At 37.1% G+C, this 22,977-nt stretch overlaps 1 protein-coding gene across 2 annotated transcripts in view; it reads left to right on the top strand.

The window, feature by feature from the left end:
* Positions 1-22,977, top strand: part of REV3L (REV3 like, DNA directed polymerase zeta catalytic subunit) — a 114,549-nt gene that overhangs the window by 75,839 nt on the left and 15,733 nt on the right. For both annotated transcript variants that reach the window (XM_021555506.4, XM_085575017.1), the window contains exons 15-22: positions 83-165; positions 1,265-1,390; positions 2,844-3,036; positions 5,418-5,529; positions 14,363-14,478; positions 19,421-19,539; positions 20,164-20,282; positions 21,240-21,381. In XM_021555506.4, the coding sequence (XP_021411181.3) occupies positions 83-165; positions 1,265-1,390; positions 2,844-3,036; positions 5,418-5,529; positions 14,363-14,478; positions 19,421-19,539; positions 20,164-20,282; positions 21,240-21,381 (1,010 nt within the window). The remainder of the gene's footprint in view (positions 1-82; positions 166-1,264; positions 1,391-2,843; positions 3,037-5,417; positions 5,530-14,362; positions 14,479-19,420; positions 19,540-20,163; positions 20,283-21,239; positions 21,382-22,977) is intronic.

Genomic DNA, 22,977 nt, shown 5'->3' with positions numbered 1-22,977 from the left:
TAGCTCTCTTGTTTCTTGCACGTTGTTTAATGCCCTGACAATGCTATTGAGGCTAAGTAGTCTATCACTGATATGTTTACAGAACCAAAAGCTCAGAAACTGAGCCACAAGAGGGGAAGTAATACTGATGGTCTTCGAAGAGTACTTCTGACCACACAAATGAAGGTACATCTGTACAGAAAATGTTAATTTATTTTATTTTGCGACATATACGCATTTCCATTCTTCCTTCTTTCTTGTTTTTGTCTTTTGCTGTTAAGATCTTGGAAATACATTTAAAATGATGTGGCACAAATGTTGTAGAATCAGAGCACGCTCAAAGTTAGGAAGAAATTTATGAGTTCAATCTGGGGGAAGCGGATGTAAGTTGGAGATCAAGGATGCTGCTCTAGGGTAGTGATATACTAATGAAACACTAAAGAGACACCATGTAAAGATGTTTTTCTATTTGAGTTACAATATCCTTTTTAAGTTCTACTGTGATTTCCCTTTTTTATATACTAATTCCCAGACCTGTGTATATTTATGTGTTTCCATGTGTATTAGTTTTCAGACAATGTTCTAAGCATTTTCTGAAAACAAGGAGGGCAGTTTGTGGTATGCCAGCAGAGGAGAAAGAGGTTGGACTAGTTTTACTTAAACAGTGTTTCTGCTCTCCCTGTTGGAACAGAATGGAAGACTAGCTGCATTACTGGAGTGACCCAGTAGTTTTTTCTTCTAAGTTTACTCATATTCACCTGTTTCATAGAGGTACTTAATGTACCTTTAATTCAGTACCTTAAAAAGTAATGACTGAAACAGGGTTTTTTGACAAATTGTTGCTCAAGAGGTAACAGAGAATTGCTGGTATCCATATCCTCAGAATTCCAAGAAAGCCAGTGTGTATGAAGTTGGGTTTTTTTGTTGGGTTTTGGGTTTTTTTTTGTGTTTTTTTTTTTTTTTTTTTTGTGTTTTTTTTTTTGTAGAATTCTGGGAGTTTTTGGTTGTTTGGAAGGTTTTTTAAGTATTTCAAACTGGCTCTTGCTTTGCTATAAATTTAAATTATTCCTAAAAGGCAGAAAGATATAGCAGTTGTTTGCATGCTGAAAAATGAAATGAGGCAATACTAAAAAGTTGGGGACGTTTTAGTAATTTGCAGTGTAGCATTTGCATTTTCATTGATGAATTTGTATTTAATATTGCCTGTTATATAATACTACATGTGAGTTTAGCAACCTCTGTTTTCTCACTATCCTATGCCTTTTTTCTTCCCCTACCTGATAAGAATCAATTTGCTGCCCTTGGTGCTCCAAAGAAAGAGACTTCCCAGATTGAAGGACCGTCTTTAAATAATACTTATGGTTTTAAAGTCAGTGTGGAAAACCTGCAGGAAGCAAAATCTTTACATGAGGTAACTTTACTCTTACATGTCACTTTATAAAATTATAATTTATCAAGCTGATTTTATACTGAAATTAAAAATCTTTTTCTCTTGGGTCCCTAAGTGACTTAAAAATTAATTAGTGTGTGATGTCTGCAGCTTATAAGTAGTTGATCTTCCAGTTTCAGCTTGATGTCCAATGTCTCTAACAGTATTGAACTAGACTTTGCAGTATCTTGGTTGAGAACATGGTAAACCTCCTTTTAAAAAGAAAAATAAGGGAAAAATCAGAAGGAAGAAATACCCTCCTGGTATTTCTCTACTTATTACCTTCTGAACCTGTTGGACAGTTTCTACATTTAACTAAAGAAGAACTTTGCCTATCTCAAAGAAGGTCTCTATATATTTAATGTAGGTGAGTGTTTGGTATGAGGAGAGGAATCAAAAGTGCTGGAGAGAGGAAAGCAATGAAAATACAGTAATGCTGTGTTTGGCTGCTGACATGGTAAGCACTCTGTGTACATATGTGCTCCTAGACAGTCTGCACACCTGGAATTAGCTGTTGGCCAGTTTATAGAGGAGGTAGGGAGGATAGCACTGAGTAAAGGACAAAGGAGAAGCCACAAGAAACCAGTGATCCTTAGGAAAATGGAGATGGAGCTTTGGTAGCAAAATTTCACTCAGTGATGTTTGTAGCAATTTAGCATGCAAATCTAGAGGAAATCAGGCTTCTTCCAGAGCACCCTATGTACACAGAAATACTTCTGATTTTTCCTTTATAATCTGTCCAACCTGTCTATTAATCCATATTAAGAGAAATATTATGCAAGAGAACAGAGCAGCAACATAGTGTTGAAACAGTATTAAATAATACTGTCTTTACTGCAGAGTCAAAACTTGACTGTATGTAGGGGTTAGCATTTTCTAAATGTAAACCATTCTGCAAAAAGCTCTGGCAGTATGATGTGGAAGTTCATTAATGCACTTTGAAAGCAAAGTTAGGTGTTTTCCCACCTTCTTGTAAGACTTAGTCTTCATACTTGTCTTGTGTGAGGAGGGGAAGTGAAAAGAAAGACCAAGAGTGATTCTTTGTTCTTGATCAGTTCAGAAAAGTGATTCAGCTCAATATACAAAGGTGTTTGAAAACACTACAGGATTTACAATTGTTGAACATCATCTGGTTTTTGTCTTACTTTCTGCTTTTAATAGAAGTATACAGTACTCAGAAACACACTGAATTTTCATAACTGAGTATAAAGCTGTGTTGAATGATGAGTCTTAGCTTTCCCTATTTGCAAAAAAGTGAGATCCAAAGATGCATGGTTAATCACTTCTGTTAATTTTCAGGTAGAACCTTTTAGTTACAATGTAATACCACCATATAAATGTCTGCATTGTTCACATTTGCACTGACAGTCTTCTCTTAATTTTTTTTTAAGAAACCTGCATAGCAAACTAACATACTTTCTTTATTTGTTGCTAGGTCCAGCACCTTACCCTCATCAGTATGGAGTTACATGCTCGAACAAGACGAGATTTGGAACCAGACCCAGAGTTTGATCCGATCTGTGCTTTATTCTATTGCATCTCATCAGACTCAGCACTGCCAAATACTGATAAAAAAGAAATCACTGGTGCTATAGTGATTGATAAAGGCAGGACACTCTCAAGCCAAGGTTCCTATTTCTTTTTTTCATATTATATTTTACAAAAATGCGATTTCATAGTAATCAAACAGTAGCAAGCAAAATGTAATAGAGTATCTATATTACTACGTATCTCATTTAATTTTGTGTTGTTGAATGGTCATATTAATATGGAGTTTTCCTGCTTATATCTTCCAAAGAACTATTGCATGGGCTGTAAACCACAAATGGCATTTGCGTGTGCAAAATATCCATGTTTGCGTGCTTGTGGACAAGCTCCTGCAGTGTTCTAAAAGTGTAAAGAGGAAAACCTGCCTTTAGTTTCCTACTCAAGTTGCTGGATAGCTGCAAGTAGAAAATGTTAAAAGCAAGACAGTATGTTTTATATTTTACTTAAGGGTTATTTTTGTGGTTTTATCTGATCCTTTTAGGATCTAAACAGGGGCCCTTATTCTATTGTACCTTTTTGGCTTTGTTTAGACCAGTGATACTCAACCTGTGGCTCTAGAGCCGGATGTGGCTCTTCATGGCCCTACAGGCGGCTCTCGCAATGTAGGCATCTGATCGGCGCTCCACTCTATCAGGCAGCGCGGGGAGCACTGAGCAAATGGACCAGCAGTGTGGGAGTCGCTGAAGTTCCCCCTCCCATAGGGGGAAAGAAAAGGAGCTGCTGGGATCCCCCCACAGGTAAGAGTAGAGATCACCTCCCACCCAGCAGCTGTGGGGCAGAATGGGGAAAAACTTGCCCTTTTGCCCCTTCCACCCCTCCACCCCACTCCTTCCTAGCAGCCAGAAGGGATTGAAGACAGAATGCTGCTGGGAGAGAGGATGCTGATGTGTCATGTCGTGATGTATCAATGTGTGGTGGCATTAAGGCAGCATTGTCACACATTGAAGTGTCATGATGGGAAAAAAATCACACCGTTGATACTTGATTTTTATGGTGCTCTACAACTCCATTTTATTAAGAAGTGGCTCTCCAGCTGTTAAAGGTTGAGTACCACTGGTTTAGGCTAGTAAAAAAAAAAACCCCAACCAAAAAAAACCTCAAATCAAAAAACATCCCCGAAGTAGTCCTCTTCCTTTCAGGGTTTCTTTGGCAATGTGAATGTGTATCAAACCACAAAATACTGTCTAAAATTTTAAGTGTGGACAAAAACCTACCAAAAAAAAAATTAGCAATAAGGCAACAGTTTCTTCTTTTACCAGTGTATTTTTCAAAGTATTGTAGTTACTATATCATGTTAAGCTAAGTTCTTATTATTCTCAGTGAATTTTATTCTGGTATTATATGCTTGTTACTATCTTTAAAAAAATATATTTCTATTACCGTACTGAGATTTTTCCACAGTATAGCCACTATGGCTCCCTAGGCGTGTGTGCCACTGATAGTTTATCAAGAAAAAGCTTTCTGTAAAAGGTCCAATGATACTTTGAAAAAACAAAGGTTCGGATCTGCTTTTGTTAGTGAAATAAAATGATGTGTTTAAATGTTATTGTGACATTCGTTGCTTTAATTGATGTGTGCTGTCAATACTTTCTTGGTTAGAACTTTTTGAGTTCCTGTGGAGTGACTTGACATTGAGATACATCTTTTTTTTCCCCCTTTTGTGTTATTTCTTTGTAAGTCACAGTACTCATTTTAACATTTATTTCTGAAAGCACACTTTTCTTAATTCTTAAGTTCTTAAGAATGTGTCAAAGTAGAATGCCTTTTAAAAACTCCAGTTCCTAAAATCTACATCGTCACAGACATCATACTACCTGTTGTGTAGAGAAAACAGAGTATGTGTTGTGCATTATTCATTTAAAGAGAGTATTTTTAATATGGAAGGCAAATGCTGAGTTCCTACATGCATACAAATTTAGATATTACTCAGACATTATCAATGCGGACACTCTTAATGTACACTAAGTGAGCAGTTACTCATGTTTTTCCATTTCTGTCAGTAACTTAGTGTACTTTAAAAAAAGAACTATACTGTTATATAGCATTTTCATTCTGTAAGGCATTTTGCAAAGCACTACTCTGAGATAGCAATTAAAATTATGTTTTGCGTAAAAACAGTGTGTGAGCTGTCATATAGTCATTTAATATTTCTTATTAAAAGTAATTTCCCAGGAGTTGGACTCCTGTGCATTAAAATAGTGCAATTTCTTGTGAATCAGGTTTGTTTCTAGCTGAGAATCTGTGCAAGATAACTTCTATGGAGAATTTTACAAAGTGAAAAGAGAAAATTATTCCACCCAAGAGAAACAAAATAAATCCATGTGATAATTACTAAAGATACAAATAAGTTGTTTTCCATACTTATTTTTCGTTATATGTTTTATGCTAAAGCAGTATTGTTGACTGAAGTAATGAAATTCCTTCTAAATTGTAACAGGTTTTTTTTACTTTTATTTTCTAGGGAGCAGAGACCAAGCCCCCTTGCTTACAAGATCTGGAGTTACAGGACTAGAAGTCAGTTACGCTACTGATGAAAGAACTCTTTTCCAGGAAGTAGTGAATATTGTAAAAAGGTAGCATATCTGTACGTTCTGCTTTTATTTTTCAGGCTTGGAACAGCAGATTTAGTTCCTTCAACCCTTGCCAGTCTTTCAAATACTGATTTTTTTGTTGTTGTTGTTTCCCTCAAAGGCTTGCTTCTAGAGTGGACAAGCATGGTGGTCTTTGAAATAAAAATACTTTTTGCTTTTCCTTTTCTCTGACAGCAAGAACATTCAGATCCTCTTAAGCAGCTGAGTTACAGTCTTGAAACTTACCAGCCATATAAGTAATCTTTCTTATACAACTTTCCTGTTAACCCCAGAATTCATTACACATCTCTTTCTGAAACTCTCAGAGCAGTAGATATTAGGAGTGCTGAGAGCTATAGAAAACTCCTCAGACAAGGAAGAGTTTTCTAGGAACTCTGAGGCAAGACAGGAAAAAACGTGCATGGTACTGAAAGTGCTGCAGTTTAAAATAAGGGTTCGTTGAAAAACCAGTTTCCTTCATTAGTTTTGTCTTCTCTGAATGGAAATCCCCTGCTCCATCAAACTTGGAAAACTGCTGGTTTTCCCCATCTCTACCAAGGCTGGGAAGCCTGTCAGGGAGCCCTCTCGCCTGGTGTGTAGGTGGAACCACAGACATCTCTCCAGACCTTACTGACAGGTGCAAAGCTGTAAAATTTAAAGGAAAACAAACAGATTTAAACTCTGAGTCACCCTGCTGGAATAGAGGCACAAGAGAAAAAACAAACTAGGCAGAGTACATTTGCAATTCTTTCTCTCTCCAACCAGAGAACCTCTGATGAGAAAGGCTTTGACCAACCCCATGAAGCCAGAATACAAAAAGAGTTGCTGAATGCAACCAGCACAGGGTGGGTCCTGACAAAGCAGCAGATCCCTGTTCAGAGAAGACAAAATTCAGGTAAGGAATATAATATTATTCTTCTCTTTCTTGGAAATCTAGTGCTCCATCAAACTTACGAAGATTACTCAGAATGAGAAAATGCCAATAAATGAAGAATTCTCCACCAGTTATGTGGAAGTCTAAAAAGTGACAGGACAGAAAGAATACAGTAGAGAGAACTCAGCAGTTAAAATGTATGTTTATCACTGCAGATCAGAAGTCTTCTCTATCTGTACATGCTTGAAGGCATTACAGAACAAAAAAAAACCATGCAATTTTGGTGTACTTTACGACGGAATGCACCAGGTTGCTGTCTGAGAAATCTGTGCTTATGAGATCTTCTCTAGCATGTGCTAGCATATCTTTTTGATGCAGCAACTTCATCCATGAAGTTAGTTGACGTTTATTCCTGGAAGAGAAAAGGTTTGGTCTATTAATGGAGAGACAGTCTACCATCATCATCTTAGTCTACTTCCCTCACAACTCTAAAATAGCACCTCAGCTACCAGACTTCTGATGGACTCTCAAAAAACTTGGACCACATCTATAGTTGGCTGCTCTTTTTCCCCCTTTATTTTCTGTAGCCTGGGCAAAAAAAGGAGAAATTTCATTGGAGTTAATGTTTTGTATTTCTTAAGCACAAAACAAGTGTCTAGGCCCAGAATAGCTTTAGCTGAAGTATGGTAAAACCATGTAATTAAGAAGTAGTGGACTGCAAAAACTTCCTCAATGAGAAATGAACAAGCAAGCAGCTTTAATGAAAATTAGTAATTATTTTTTTAAACAATCTTCTGTTTATCTTTTTAGTGTTATTTTTATCCAGCACAAGCTAGGTACTTTGGCTGTTCTGGTAGATGCACTTAAAAGTAGGTCTGATAGATTAGAGAAAGAAAACTATCACACCATATTTAAGAAACATTACCACTTGAACTTCATGGATCAACACTCAAAATCACCTCGATTTTCAAGCTGATAATTGTATCAGTATCTTATATTCTGATACGTGCTTTAGGCTCGACAGTAATAGGCTCTTGTGACTGAACAGCATGCCAAGCATGACTGCAGCCTACTTTTGGTTCATGTTCTTGGCCTCCTGGGTGGTTGGAGGGAAAGGTGGAAAACTGAAATTGCAGATTCCTGGTATAATGAATGACATACTGTCTATTCCTGCTTGATTGTCAATATCATGAACAGACTATATCAACTTGTTGGAGCACAGAACAGGAAGGATCTCAGCTGTAGGAGGAATTATCTTACACAGTCCAGTTTAAGAATTCTTGTTCCTATTTCTAGTCATTCTCTTAGTAGTTGGCATGATTCTTCCTCTTGTTCCATATATGTGAAATTGTGGAACATACTTACTTGTTTCAATTTCCAGCCTTCTACTTCTTTGTTTAGACCGTTTGTTTTTGTTCCATCCTGGCTATTGAAAATAAATAATGGTTGATTCTGTAACTTTTTGTCAATACGTGTAAACTCTGGAAGAGCCCAGTAGAAAATTCTGGGTCATTGTTTCCAGCATACAGGTGAAGGACAGGTCATTCCTGAAAAATTTATAACTTTTGCAATATTCATGGCTCATCAGCGTCTTTGACTAGGTTTCTGTCATTGAAAAGTGTTTCTGAAACTTTTTGTAGCAGAGCTAAAGTTATTCTGTCATCACTGAAGATGAGTATTGCTACAGAAAGTTCTCTGGAATAGATGAAGTTGGATTCAGTTAATACCTTCACTGGAAGGTTGTTTAGGCTGTGCTAGGTCTGAATACCACAGTACGGTTAACACCTTGGCATCCATGAAGTAAATACCAGATTAAATGTTCTTCTGTGGATTAGTAGATGTTGTCTCTGATTAACTCTGAGCCCTTGGTGAACAGGAATAAGTCATCTTGTGTTCTAGTAGACCAGAAGAAGACCTGTTTTTTTCTCTGAAATTGTGATCTGTGATTTCATCTATACTGAAAATTCACAGTTTTGTCCAAATACTGAGAAGAATAAGCACCTCTGTTTCATAGAAGTACTTACAAGTGTGAGTACCAAAGTCTATACAGAGACAACTTTAATTTTGAAGGGTATTGGAATACTGAGGTAGGGGGTTGAGAGTCAGGAAAGAGACAGAAAGGAAGAGCAATAAATATGAGTTTGGAGGAGGGAGAGAAGAACAAAAAGCACATATTTGTAAAAAATAAAAGCATCATTAGATTGGTTTTTGGTACCCTGTCTTACGACTGTCTTGGACTTTGAGAGGGAGCTGCAGCTGCATAGGTCCAAATTTCCCTTCTTTGGTAAGCTGTCCTCTGGCTGTAAACAAAAAAAAAGGGCTTCAGCTCAAACCTGGCATAAAGCAGCTGAGAGGTAACATCCTTCTAATCCTGTGCAGCTGCTGGGGATGGCCTAGAAGAAGAGACCTCCAAGTTGTAGGCCCTCTGGAGCTGTCAAGAGGGGATTTTTTTTTTCTTGAAATGGAGCCTGAATATGTATTGCTGTCCTAAAGCATTCTGTTGTACTGCCTGAGGTGCTTTCTTGAATAGATCCTCTGCTGATTGTAAGGTGTCAGCTGCACTGAAATGGGAGAAAAAATGGAAGAGTCTTTCTGCTTGAGGAAGTAAGACAACCATCTCTCTGAACCTAAAGGCAGGAAAAAGAGTAAACACATTTACATACTTCCCTAACACAGGAAAGCTGACTGAGGAGGAGAAGGTGAAAGGGAATGCTACAATAATGTTTGTATGGGGATTTAGAACTAGATAGGAAAACTAGAGATGTGCAAGCCTGATGGAGCAGTGGATTCCCATGAAAGAGAAATTAAATGTCTGGGCCTCTTCTTCACTTTTAGGGCAAATTGTTCTGCTTCTCTTTAAGGTCAGATGCTAGCAGATAATAGAAAAGGGCTGGTCCTGCAGGTGTGAGACAAGCAAAATTTGGGGAATTCATGTGGGAGTGCACAGTCCCCATCTCTCAGACACACAGATGTGAAAACAGGGTGGGCTTGAAACAGAGAGTAGTAGATTCATTGCACCTTGAAACTTACCAGACATGCACAGCTCCTTGTCTCCACTGAAGCAGTTTTTGATACAATTACATGAACAGAGTATAATATAAGATTTTACATAAACATTTTGGGGATAACATTAATGTATTAAACTGTTAATGCTTAATTTCATGTTTTTCTTGTAAGGCATAATGCTAATGAATTTTTTTATTTGGATACAGTGCGTTATATTTCTTCTTCTGTAAATGCTCTAGCAACGACTTCTTCTTAAAATAGAGATATGCTAATCTAACCTTCTTTTTCCAGGCCAGTATCATCTTCATCAGTGACATTTTCCTGTAGAAATCTGTATCTAATGTCCTGTATCAGCTTTATGGATTTTTGTTGTCTAAGGCAAACTGGAAAAATGTTTTCAAAGATTTCAGTTACATGTTTGAGTCACCAAGCATTCTGTTGCTATGCACAGTTACTGCTTTTGTCTGTATCATAGGTCTGGCATGGTTCCCCTCCCCCCCTCTTTTTCTCTTAATCATAGCTGGAAGAAAAATAGCAGTCAGGAAACGCAGACACATAATAAAAGGGAAGGTATTACTGGGAGCTTTAGTGTTCATTCATGAAATTGTCAAATGAGAAAGAGGAAGAGATGTCATAGCAGCCTATACAACTTAGCTGGAAAGGAAAATAATTGCCTTTCTTCTCTCTGCAGCATGTATGAGTTGAATGTTAATGCTGTTGTGTTTAAATCCTGCCAGCATAAATGCTGCTTTTCATCTTTGCAGAAAGTGTGGCAACAGCATGCAAAGCAATATCAAGGCCCATCCTTTTAACAAAAGAGCATATGCTGGCAAGCACACCTCTTATTCCTGTCATGTTACTCCTAGCCAGCAGCTTTCAAATATCAGTATTACAGTTTACTAGTTTCTTGCAGGTGTAGCAGCTGGTCTCATTACAATTTCTTCTAAATAAATAGCTTGAACTGATATCAAAGACCAGTTTCATAGTATACTGTAAAAATTGTGAGGCAGGAGAATGAAACATAAAACTTGTCCTCTTAGCTCACGGCCTGTTGTCTTTGTGGCACCACATGAAAAGGAGAGAGAGAAAGTGAGAGAGACTCACACTTCAGTTAAGCTCACATCAGCTAAACTTTGGGTTTGCCTGTTCATTTTCCCATGTGGAATAATGTACTCTTTTAGCTCCAGACATCTCTTCTTCTCTAACCATGGTCTCAGCAAGTGCCACACTGGTTCGTTGGTACCACTGGTACACAAGATTGGACTACAGGAGAGGACATTGCTGCATAAATTGGGATGTAATTCATCAGCAAGCAGTATAGAAGCAAGAAACAACAGTGTCTCTTACTAGGTGCATGAAATTTGATGGGCCTCTTAAACCTGTTGCATAAGGTAGATCTTATGCATATGTAGTGCAGGAGTTCAGGGTTATAAATGTTACTTAGTAGAAAGGAGTTCTTCAGTTTACTATTACTTTGTTTTTTTCTTCTGGGATAATTCAGAGATACACTTGTGAATGCATACAGATATACATACAAAATATATATATGTGTGTAACTTACTACACTATCTGAGCAACTCAGTTGCCAGTACTACATTTATTGGTTTTCATGCTTTTAGAAGGATACCACTTGAATCCAAGTTTGAAATACAGACCAGCTGACATTAAAGGACTGTGATTACAGGAAATTCACAGTAAGATTTGACCTCACCATTTACTAGCTACTCTACCTGGATTTTCCATTTAGATAGCTTTGTATAAGTCATATGACTGAAACTTAAACATCTGTATTCCACAATCGGTGTCTAATTAGCTATCCTTATCACCAGAAGAGTTAAACAGAACAGGATCTTGGTCTGCAAGAGGTGGCTAAAAATACAAAAAATGGTTCACCCAAAGAGGCTTTTTTGTTCAATGACAATAGAGACCAGTTTAGAAAACTTGAGATGCCAAAATTAGCTGAAATTAGACACTCCCCTTAATACATGGGTGGTATCTAGTTGGGATGGAAAAGCAAAGTAATGTGCTGTAAAGTGATAACCTGTAAGTCAGTAGTGTGCAATTACAGGTGATCCCTAATGGCCTGGACAAGCAATACTGAATTAGAGACTAGCACACTGCTTTTTTAAAAAATCTTTTGATTAATAAGCTTTTCAAGCTATCTGTAGGTTTACATGAAATTGTGCTAAAATATGTGATACTTAAGTTAGATACAATTTATTTATAGAAGAAAAGGCATGTATCTGAAAACATCATAAACTAAAGGGCTTTTATGTCTTGTCCTATAAAAACACCTTCACATCTCAAGGATACTAGAGAAACAGTTCTTGAGATTATATGCAGATAGATTACAGAGGTCATTTTGTTCATCAGGTTAAAAGGTAATGGGAAGACTACCTCCAGAATTGATAAAATATATTCAGTTGCAGTTAATATAATAGCCCACTAATTTTGTTAAAGTAGGAAGTGAGAAAGGTAATGCCCTGCTTGGGCAAGTTACAACCCAAAACAACTGTCCTTCATCAGTTGATGAAGGACAAACTGCACCAACTCGCTGCACAGTTCTTATTTCTGTTCAGAACAGGTTTATAAGAGAAAGCAAATTTCTGGCATAATGAATATTGTTTTATATACCACTTAAAGAATTCTTCACGAGTTTCTGCTTTACATTTGCATCTGTCATGGAATCCGTCTGTGTCCCGTGTAAAATCTACAAGTATTCTCCATTTTGAATTATGTGATGCCAGTTTTCAAATATGATAACGAATGACTACTTCCCTCATTTTAATTAATCAGTTCTGTTTTGCAACATGCTAGGACCAGGATAGTTTACTTACAAGAATTAATTTGAAAATTTGTTAATTTTTGTAATGTTTATTCTATGCCTATATAAAACATGGCATAATTCCTTTTTATTTCAAAGCTGAAATTGAGCTAGTAATAATTTTGGAGCATCATTTCACAATCATTGTATGTTGTGCAGAGCAGCAAGCAGTCATAACTCTTTTTGGCGCTGATTCCGCTGCTGGAATGAACTGCAGGCTAGCTTCAGTCATTTGTCCATAAATTGTTCCAAGTATCTTTGGGGTTGTACCATTGTCGTAATTCATATTGAGTAAATTTATTCCTTGCACTCCTGATGATCATTTCCACCTCCAAAACCAAATAATTCTTCTTTCAACATGAACACCAGATAGCAAAATACCCCCGAAATTCAAAGTGCTAGTTCTTTTACTTTCTGTAGAATGCTAGAAATAAAAAACTTACTTTAGAATCGCCTGCTTTAGGTAAAAACTGTATCAAAACCATTCCCTCACAAGTAAAAGTAGATGATAAAGGGGATTTTTGCATCTTCTGGCAGGTGCAAAAGCCCAAACTGTAATAAAGAGAGAGCCATGCTGAGTAACAGCATTCAACTATTTTTCACAGAAAGTCAGTGTCCATGGCAGAAGTGTGGAGAAACTCTATTTTGGAGCTGTTCTCAGAGTAATTAGCATCTTCAAAGTGAGTTGTCATTGCCTTTGGCTAGGACACATAAGCAAGGAAGGCAGTCTCCTGATAAAGTCTGAAGTTTCATTTGTAATGTCTGTGATACAAGTAACTCAGTATTCAGGGAAAGGGTGTTCTGTATTCAACGGTCAGGAAATGTTTGTATTTTTTTTATGTGTTTATAGATGCAAGGACTACAGAGTTCCTGTTCATAATCCAAGGCCTCTGCCCATCCCCTCCATAAACTAAGATCTGCAAGCCTGCATTCTGTTGTAGGGTTGGGCATAGACTATGATACAGGATTATCAGCTCATCATCCATCCTCTACCTCCTGACAGCTGCCCTGATGTCATTCAGTTGTATTGAATGCTGCCTGCTCTCAAAACCCTTTAGCTGCATTGAAAGAATTACAGAATCATTGAGGTTGGAAAATACACTAAAAGTGATTCAGTCTAACCAAGAAGCACCTATTCATCCCACTGAAACTTCCTTTCTTTTCTTTTTGCTATAAAAATAACAGATATCTTATGTTACTTTGTCCGGTCTCTTCCTGCCCAACAAAATCATTCTTAGGCTATTGAGCAAATCAACAGATTATGACTTGTGGTTTTAATAGTGCCTACTCAAAACTTAGGTGATACTGGATCCTCTGAGCTAACTCCTACCTGTGCTTTGTCTTTAAAGCCACATTTTTTGTCCTTCTGTGTAGTGAGCTCTACTCTGAGCCTGATTGGACATGATTGTGTCAGAAGTCAATTCTGACTTTTTTGTCATACTTGAGCCAGTCAGCTTTTCCAGCTGGAAAGAGATACAGCAGAAAATAAGTTTTTCTTGTGTGTTTTCTAGAAAGAAGGCTATCTTAAATAAAGAGGTTATTTCAGGAGAACTGGTAGATACAGTTGCTTTTCTTTGTTTCAGTATAGATTTCTCTCATCTACAAATTGTAACTCCCAATAAAGGGTCATCATTTGGGACCCGAAGTTCCCTCTGATTACTCAAAGTTACACTGCAGTGTGTGTGACACATTATCTGTAAACATTCCAGTTAACCTTCTGGCAAATTCTGTTCCAATAGTCATGGCTATATTTCACTGCACATCTTTCTTGTGCCAGTAGCAAAGTTTCAGTTTATGCTTCATACTTCCTGATGCCATCAATAAAGCCTGATAAGACCTCAGTTTTGTTCTTTATTTGTAAAGACTGAAATAATAGAAGTATGCAAAAAAAATTCCAGTGAAAATATCCTTTCTAAATATTTTTGCCATTGAACGTTACTAAAAATCTTAAGAGATTGCCTGTTTAAATATTGTCTTCTAGTCCAGGTGCTGCTTTCATAGAAACCGATTGTGACTGCATCTTTTTTAAACTCAACATAATTTGAATGCAATCCTGTTTATACTTTGTTCATGGAAAATATTTTTGTAAATTATACAAAACTCATTTTTTTCTTTTCCCCCTGCCTCTCTAGATATGACCCAGACATTTTGCTAGGCTATGAAGTCCAGATGCATTCCTGGGGTTATCTCTTACAGAGGGCTGAGGCACTGAATGTTGATTTATGCCAGATGATTTCTCGTGTGCCAGGTAAGTTATTTTTTTAGGACTTCAGTTCCAGTAGAAGCAAGTGAACAGATTTAAAAAATAAATGCAGAGTATTTCTTCAGAAAGACTTTTTTTGTTTTTCTTACTCCTGTGTTGTTGATAGTATAATCACACACACCCCTTGTGTTTTCCAAATTTTCAAATTTGTGGCATATTCCACTTCTGTGTGTGTCCTGTATCCATGAACCTGGACTTATATTCTGTAATTGTATGTTAAGTTTCAGTTCTTGCAGGTGCTTCTGCTACCAAACCTTCTTTTGCTTTCCTTGGATTCAGTCATTCAGAGTGCCTACCATCATTTGTGGTTTCTCTGGCTGGAATGCAAGATCATGAAACTTCTCCTGAGCAGCAATTGTTCTGGACAGCTTTGTAATAAAATCCTCACTTTCAATGATCATTCTTTTAGTTTGGGCAAATTTGATTTGGCCCAAGTGCTGATGCTTTCCTCCAGCATTTGTAAAAAAGTCTGTTTAGACAAGAAAACTTGGATGGGAATGGTAAGCCTAGTGCCTCTACTTAGCCAGTCAATAGAAGCTGTCATTCTGAAGAATAATGAACAACTAAACAAATGTACTGTCACATCTAAGAAGTCAGGATGACTTTGTAAAATGAAAAGCTGTCTCAAAAATTTGTTTTAGCTCTTCGAAGTCATCAGGGTGGTGTGGATGAGGAAGATTTTAAAAATCAAAACAGGTGAAAAGGCTGTTTTTACCAGCTTGTACAGAAAAAAACATCTGTATATAAGTTAAATTGCTATGAAGTAAGAAGTCCATTCTTGGTTCTTCTGTTAAAACTTGAGCCTGTTGCTTTCTAATGGTTGCAAAAGCAAATGTTAGGAATTATGGAGCAAGGAAAATACAAAGCAATGAATAAAAATGTAAAAATCTGTAGTGTGCCTGTACCTCAAACACTGAGGTTGTAGCCTCCTCATATCCTTCCCCCCATCAAAGTGAATATAGGGGAACTGGTAAAGATGAGAAGGGTTATCCAAATGTGTCTAGTAATTTAGAAATTTGGGATTCCAGAAGAGACAAAACAGTGTAGGAAAGGTAAAAGCCTGTGAAATATTGAGGGATGTGAAGGAAATTAGAGATTAGATTTTCATGGTCATTTTCAATGCAAGAACTAGAAATGAAGTGAAGCTAGCAAGTGGCAACTACAGAATAGAAGTTGATTTTTAATGTCAGCATTGCTGAATTCTTGAGTTCCTTGTACAAGATAGCACAAATGCTTAAAATGTACATTGCTTTAAAGGGAGATAAATTCTTTTAAGAAGAATCCTTTGGGAGCTATATATATGTGAAATAGATATATGTGAAAATAATATCTGGCCCAAGATGCTGTAAATGGTTGAAAGCTGGAAGAGTTGTAGAAAGAGTATCAATAACTGCTTCCCCCATTTTGAAATATCTGCCTTTGAGTACGTGACAGAACATGATACTGGGCTACTTGAATCTTTGAGCATACCCAGCACAGGAATCATCTTTTATGTAGTTGTCCTGTGTGCCTGGCCAGGAAAATATGATGTTTTAGAAGCACTATGTTGGCAAAATCCTTCCTGGAGGTTTGAATATTTGTATACTCTTGATGCTTTCAATAAGAAAGCACCAAGAACTGAGTTATAGAGTCCTCCCAGAGACAAGATAACACAAGAAAAAATGTGTAGCTTCAGCTGAAAGTTGTTGGCAGTTGAACTGTGGTGAATTTTTAAATACTTTATGTATGAAAACAGGATCACTTGATAGTTTAAATATGGACAGACCATCAATGTTCATAAGTTTCTTTCTTCAGCACAAAGCTCTCAAATTTATTCTTCGGGAATAATAATGGATTGCATGAACTTGTTATTCAGTTTCCCTTATGGCTCAAGTTGAGATGATACACTAGTTGCAGAATAATGCCTCTGGGTACAGTCTTCAGAAATACCAAAGGTACCGGTACATCTGAAGACTTGCAATGACTGTAGTAAGAGGAACAGTGTTGTAGTCAAAGGTTTTTTAAAACCTCCAAATATCGCAAAGATTTACTGCTCTCCTGTAGAAGTATGGTTGAACAATCTTCAGTTTGGGATGTGTGCCTCTTTCTCAAAGGCTGAGTCACAGTTCATGTCTTGCAGGACAGCTCTGTCTTCACTGTAGTTGATGCAGAACCAAACAATTAGCAAAGCTATTAATAGTACTCATCTTCCTGACACAAGCTCTTTCTCAAGTTACTGATTTTGGCATACACATGAATGGGTCCTCAAAGAAGAAGAGGAACTGTGTGGTTCCTATTGGTAGCCTCTCCGTGTATTTCACAGTCAGGTTTCCTTCCCTACAACTATCAAGTCCCACACAATGCAGGTTTAGTTCTAGTGAAGGAAGTCAGGATTGTAGCCCTTAACATTTTTGTACATGAAGGTCAAGTGGGCATGCAGAGTATAGGCACGATCTGCACAGCACTGATGTTTGTAATGCAGGTGTTCCTGTGCCAGCTGGTAGATGTGTACTCAGAAATTGAATGTATAGCACTTAAAAATGTTTCTAAGAACTGCTATTATTTTAAGGTAAAAGTTTAGTTTCTTTTGAAAGAATTGCAGCAGAAAGATGAGAAAATGTTTACACTGATGAGCTCTTCCCAGAAATGTCATGCTGTAAATGTCTTGCATGCATGATCTGTCCAAGTTGTTGTGTTCTCTGTTGCTTTGTGATCTCCTTGTCCATGGTTTTGACCCCATCTGTCTTCCTCTTGCTTTTCCAACCCCTGTGCTTTGTATTTCCCTCCCTTCTTCATGTGCTGTATTTTCAGAACAGGAAGTGCTCCTTCAAGAAGTATGCTTCTCTTTCCTTCTGTTGAAATAAATATGGAAGGGACTTCTCCTTTCCTGTGATTTCAGCTTAACAAAAAGAAAGCTGGAGTTCTCTCTGGATTTGCTTTATTGGCTGAGTCTGGTGCTGCTTCTGCCCTCTACAAGTGAACTATTTATAAGTTATAGGACACATCACAAGACAAGTGCATGCCATACCTGTGTGTGGTGGCATTTTTTGTGTGGCCTCCTGTTTCCTCCTTTGCATCACAGCTCAAAGTTAGGGAGTGGGTAAGAGAGGATGAGAGGAGACTTCTTTTTATTTTGTCTCATGCACTCAAAAGATAGGAGGAATGTCCTGTTCTGCTTCTTATCAGCATAGTTCCCAAAGAGGCTTGCCTAGTTCTGGTGATACATTTCCCACACCAGTTGTAAAGTAGAGCAGGTTTTTGTAATACAGTGGTTCTCATCACAGGCAGAGTTCATCAGATGGTGGGTCTCTCTCTTGTTATCACAATAGACTTTGCTGTCTGTTTTTAACCAGCAAGACATGAAGCAAACTTAATACAGGAAATCTCTTAAACAAGTCAAAAAAGATTTAGGATGACACTGAAGAAAGTAGAACTAACCAATAGTTTCTGCTTCCAGTAAAAAAAAAAAAATGGAGGGGGAAGAGGGGGGGAAAAAATGCAAGTTCCTCACTTTGACAGGAGATCCAGCATGTGGAAATGAAGAAAAGCAGAAGAAAAAATGTTGCTAGCTGGTGGGGCATTTTTTCCATCCAAACATGGAAAGAGAAGTTGCTGGTTCTCCTCCTTAAAAATCTGAAACAATAAGGAGGTTAAAAAGACAGTGTGCATTTTGTTGAAGTGTACAAAAGGTCTGCTAAATTTTGCCAAGGATCTGTGATTTACTGATAAGGTCAGTAAATGGCGAATGGGTTTTCTTAACGATTTTTTAATTGATATGGCACACATTTGAAGATCAGGATACAAAATTCGTCTGTATTATGTTGTTTCATAGCTGTTCTGCAGCATTTCAGGCAATTTTTACTTCTGTTGTCAAGGGTAAATGTGCTTCATGACTGTCTGAGGATCTAATTGTTCAGTTCTGATCATTATTGTGAAGCAGTGTGTATCCACACTTCTACACTCTCTGTCCAAAATGTTCTGCTCTATTAGCAGGGTACTGTACAGACTGTGCTGTACCTGATAAAGGAGTGGTGGCAGAATACAAAGCAACCAGAAGTTAAAAAATGGGTATGGATTTAGAATTGTGGATGAATTGCCTTGAAGTAATTTCTTGTCCATTAAACTAATAAGAAATAAAGCTGAGGATCAGTGTGTTTTCATAATGGATTTTAGTTTGTGTGGTCCACTTTAAAAAAAAAAATCTATGTCAACTCTGGAAAAAACACCAGAACTGTAAACTTACAATGACTGAAAAAAAGATAGTTTAATGAACTGTATGCCAAAAAGACTGTCTTCTCTTGTGCTGCAGTATTCCAAAACATGACAAAAATCAGGGATGGCAAAAGAGGACATATTTCTCTACTTTGTGAGACACTTCTGTCTCACAAAAAGATTTAGAGTACTGCTTCTGCATCTGTATTGGTTCCTTCCTATTTCCTTCTCCCTGTGCTATCCAGAACTCGTGTCTACTTGCTCCCAGTGCAGTGAGTTTGCTTATGAAAGAGACTGAATTTTCTCTCCCATTACCTAGTTCAGACTGTGTAAGATCATTGCAAGTAAAGCCTTGAGTTATAAACTCATTAGGGCAGAAAGCACTTTTTTAAATTTTTTTTTTTTTATATGTTGTGCACTACTGCATGCACAGGTGACTCTCAAGTAACATTCAGCAGTGCATAACTAGTATATTCACTATGGAGAATATATTGCCTTGGACACTATTTCAGTGAAACCAAAGTAAGAGTTCTCTGCAAAGGGCAAGAGCAAAAAACACTGGGGGAGTTTAATTTAGAGATTTTGTGGATGACTGGTAAATAAATAATTTTGTAGAATCAGCAGTAGTCTTTATGAATTCTTATTTTTCTAGAGAGAAAATTTGAAGAGGGATGGTTTGATCTGGTCTTGACTGTCTAATAACTTGTCTAAATATAGTCTCCTTTAATGTCTTTAGATGAAAGTAAAGAGAACAGATTCGCCACCGAGCTGGATGAATACGGAGCAGATACAATGAGTGAAATAAATATTGTTGGGCGAATTGTCTTGAATATTTGGAGAATGATGAGACATGAGGTAAATTTTTTTAAAGATTCATGTTTTGGTTTACTGGGTTTTCTAATTATTGCAGACCTTGTTGAAAGTTTCATATAACTTGCACAATTTCTTTCTTTATACACCTTTTCAAATAGAATAGTTTGCCAGTTTGTGAGAATGAGTTTTGTGCATCTCTAAACTGTAAAGTACTGAAGCCTTTATTTTTCAGTAGTATTTCTTAATGATTCTCCTTTTCACTGATTTGTGGGTTTTGAGAACAACTTACTTGTTTTAGGAATTTGTCTAGTATACTGCTTTTAGCACATTAAGTATTTTAAACTGTCAGATTTATATTTTTTTTCTTTTGTTCCATTTATAACTTTCCATTTAATACTTAATACTTAGCCCAGTCTTTAGAAATCTTTTTCTGACCAGGTTCAGACTTATCTTTATGAACTACCTAATTTTGCATACTTTTTTCAATTGATAAGGGATGCTTTTTCCTGATTTGTAAATAGCAATTTCTAAGAATAAATAGTAACCTTTTTAACAAAGTGCTAATAAAAAGTTAATAAATTTATTTCTTGCTGTTTTTGAAAAGTAGAGATTTTTAGATTTTGAAAGCAGTCATGCATCTTGACATGTCCACTGTGTTTTTTCTAGGTGAATCTGACAAACTACACTTTCGAAAATGTGGGCTTTCATGTTCTTCATCATCGTTTTCCTTTATTTACGTTCCGAGTTCTGTCTGATTGGTTTGACAATAAGGCAGATGTCTACAGGTAATGATCTATTAATCCCATTTTGTTTGCTGATTTTAAGGCCAGATTCGTAACATTGGACAAGTGTAAGGTAAAGTCACAAGAGGAAGAAATAATCAATTTAGCTCAGGCACTAGAGCAGTGTAAATGCAGCAACATGAGTTTATTTACTTGGATGTTCTGTTGTATAGCTATACCCTCAATATTGCAACAAAATATTTTCAGTTACATTTTCAACATACCTGAATAGGTGTACTGTTTGGAAGTTCTGTAGTCTTTATTTTATTTTGTATATACTCATCAGAAGGGCTTTTAATGAACTGCCAGGCTTTTGTTTCACTTCAAGTGCATGTCAAGCAGGCTAGGCTTAAAAGTACTACAAAACAGCACACAAGATGTTAAGATGCTTAAGCTATAGCTGCTTAAAAATACCTTCATGTGACACGTATCACATTCGGCTTTACTCTTCTTGAAGCAATTTGGTATTGTGTGATATGAGCAATTCATGAAACTGAGTACTATCTGCACATTGTTTGTGACATTCATAAAATTGCTGTAAATGTTTCTGTAGCTAAGTGGAAAAGTGGTTTATACAGAAATTATGAATTTATGTTCAGCTGTGGTAGGCATTCTTAATACAGAAAGATTTTTCCACAAAGGTCCACTCAGTTAAAAAACATGTAAAGATAAGAGGAGGTAGTTGTGTCTGTTTTGATAATCCTTTGGGGCAGTGAGGAAAACAGGATATAGTAAGTCATTGCAAGATGCCTTAACAGTAGCTTGCTGTAACACAATGTGTGTATGTCTTTAGAATACCTAAGTGTATATTTATATATGCCACGCTTTTGGAAGAGTTGTATGAAAATGTTCTAGAGGAAAATTATATTTGCTGGTTTGCTACAAGTTACCATAAAAATATATTTGTCTTAAAGAGCAGCACTCTTTGGTTTGTTTATAATGAGGTGTTCACTCTCACAGATGGAAAATGGTTGATCATTATGTTAGCCGTGTTCGTGGGAATCTCCTGTTGTTAGAGAAACTGGATTTGATTGACAGAACAAGTGAAATGGCAAGACTTTTTGGCATTCAGTTCTTACATGTATTAACAAGAGGCTCCCAGGTAAGACTTCGTTCTCCTTATACTTCACAAAACCAGAATAGTTTTTACAAAATGTTCTAGTTCTTCAGTTTCTTCTCAGTCCATATGTGTATTTTCATAGGGTCACAGAAAGCTGTTAACATGAATTAACATGAAATTGAAACATAAAGAATAGCCTTCAATCTATTATTGCTGCTTTTTTATCACCTAGTCTCAGAGGTTAAAAATAGGTGTTAAAAATAGAGTTCCCCAAATGTAATCACACCAGTGAATCTCTTCTACTGCCTTCAGGAGCACTAAGCTTTCCCTTTGAGTTAGTATTGTTCACTCTTACATGAGACTGAAAATAAGTGTTTTCTAAAACATTAAGAAATATAATTAATTGTGTTTTAGAAAGAGGAGATTAGTTTCTTTCAGGGCAGACAAAGCAGCATTGAATATCTTCTAAGTGCCATTTCTGGTGCAGCAGACCTGTGGATGAGATTTTACAAGACAAGAGGGGCTCTGGCTTTATCAAATACATGTCATGCAAGATGTTTGTGGCTCTATTATTTTGATATCAGCATCAGAGGGAAAAGGGAGCAGAACAGAGCAAGACGTGCACTTTGTTTGGGAGCCCAGCAGTCTCCAGTAATACCAAAAGCTTTACTTGCCCAGGTTGTGAGTGATTAGGCTAACTGAACCACTTGCATGGCTACATGTGAGACCTGAGCAGCACCTGAAATGAGTCAGATACTCTGTCATGTGTTACAGCTCTTCTGCTATCATAAGCCAGCCAGGCATGGGAGTATCTGCAGCTGCAGTTTCCTTAACAATTCAATGTTGTTAAAAAAACTTTTGCCAGCTTTTTTCATTGGACTGCAGTTGCCTGTGTCATCTCTTGACCCAGAGCACGTTCTTGTTGCTCTTTCTGGTAATGACCCTATATTTGAGGAAAAGGGGAGCAGGCTGGCAGGCAACATCGGCAGAACCATGGCAGTGTTCAGGAGGTATTTGTCAGTTTAACTCCCCAATCTGGTTTACCATATTATCAGAAAATACCACTGTTGGAGCAAGGCAAGAGAAATGCACAGTTAGGGACAGGGAGTGTGGGGCTGGCATACTGCCAGCATAGATATGCTTGAGCTGTCATGATTGCAGCCCACAAAGACTGTTCTGCCTGTCATTTTCTCAGATGTCTGTGAGTGGGAGTGAGCAACAGAAGCATGCTGCATTTTATGTCCTGACTGTTCTTTTCTCTTCCCTTCTGTGCATGTATGTTCTGTTTCCATTGAAACTTTCTAGATCACAAAAATGGCACTTGCAACAATCCCCAGCTACCCCAAATAATTTTTTTTCACATAGAAGAGTCACTACCCTTTATGAAGATACTTCCCCTTAGCTGAAAAATATGTTAAAATGGAATAGTAATAAGAGCAGATTTCAGATATTTTATTTTTTCCATGTTTGTATTTCTCATTGAGTTTTACAATAACTTTTTAAAATTATTTTTGTTTATTTTATTAAGCCATCTTGAACATTTCTTAGAAGACCAAACAAAATCTAACAAGAGATGATCACAGGTATATATGCATATAATTAGTCATAGATATTTTAAGACCTTGCTGGTTTTTGCAC

The sequence above is a fragment of the Lonchura striata genome, chromosome 3 (genome assembly GCF_050655825.1).
Source record: "Lonchura striata isolate lonStrDom1 chromosome 3, ASM5065582v1, whole genome shotgun sequence".
Lineage (NCBI taxonomy): Eukaryota > Metazoa > Chordata > Aves > Passeriformes > Estrildidae > Lonchura > Lonchura striata.
The sequence above is the reverse complement of the archived record's forward strand: the minus strand, read 5'-3'. Positions and strand labels throughout refer to the sequence as shown.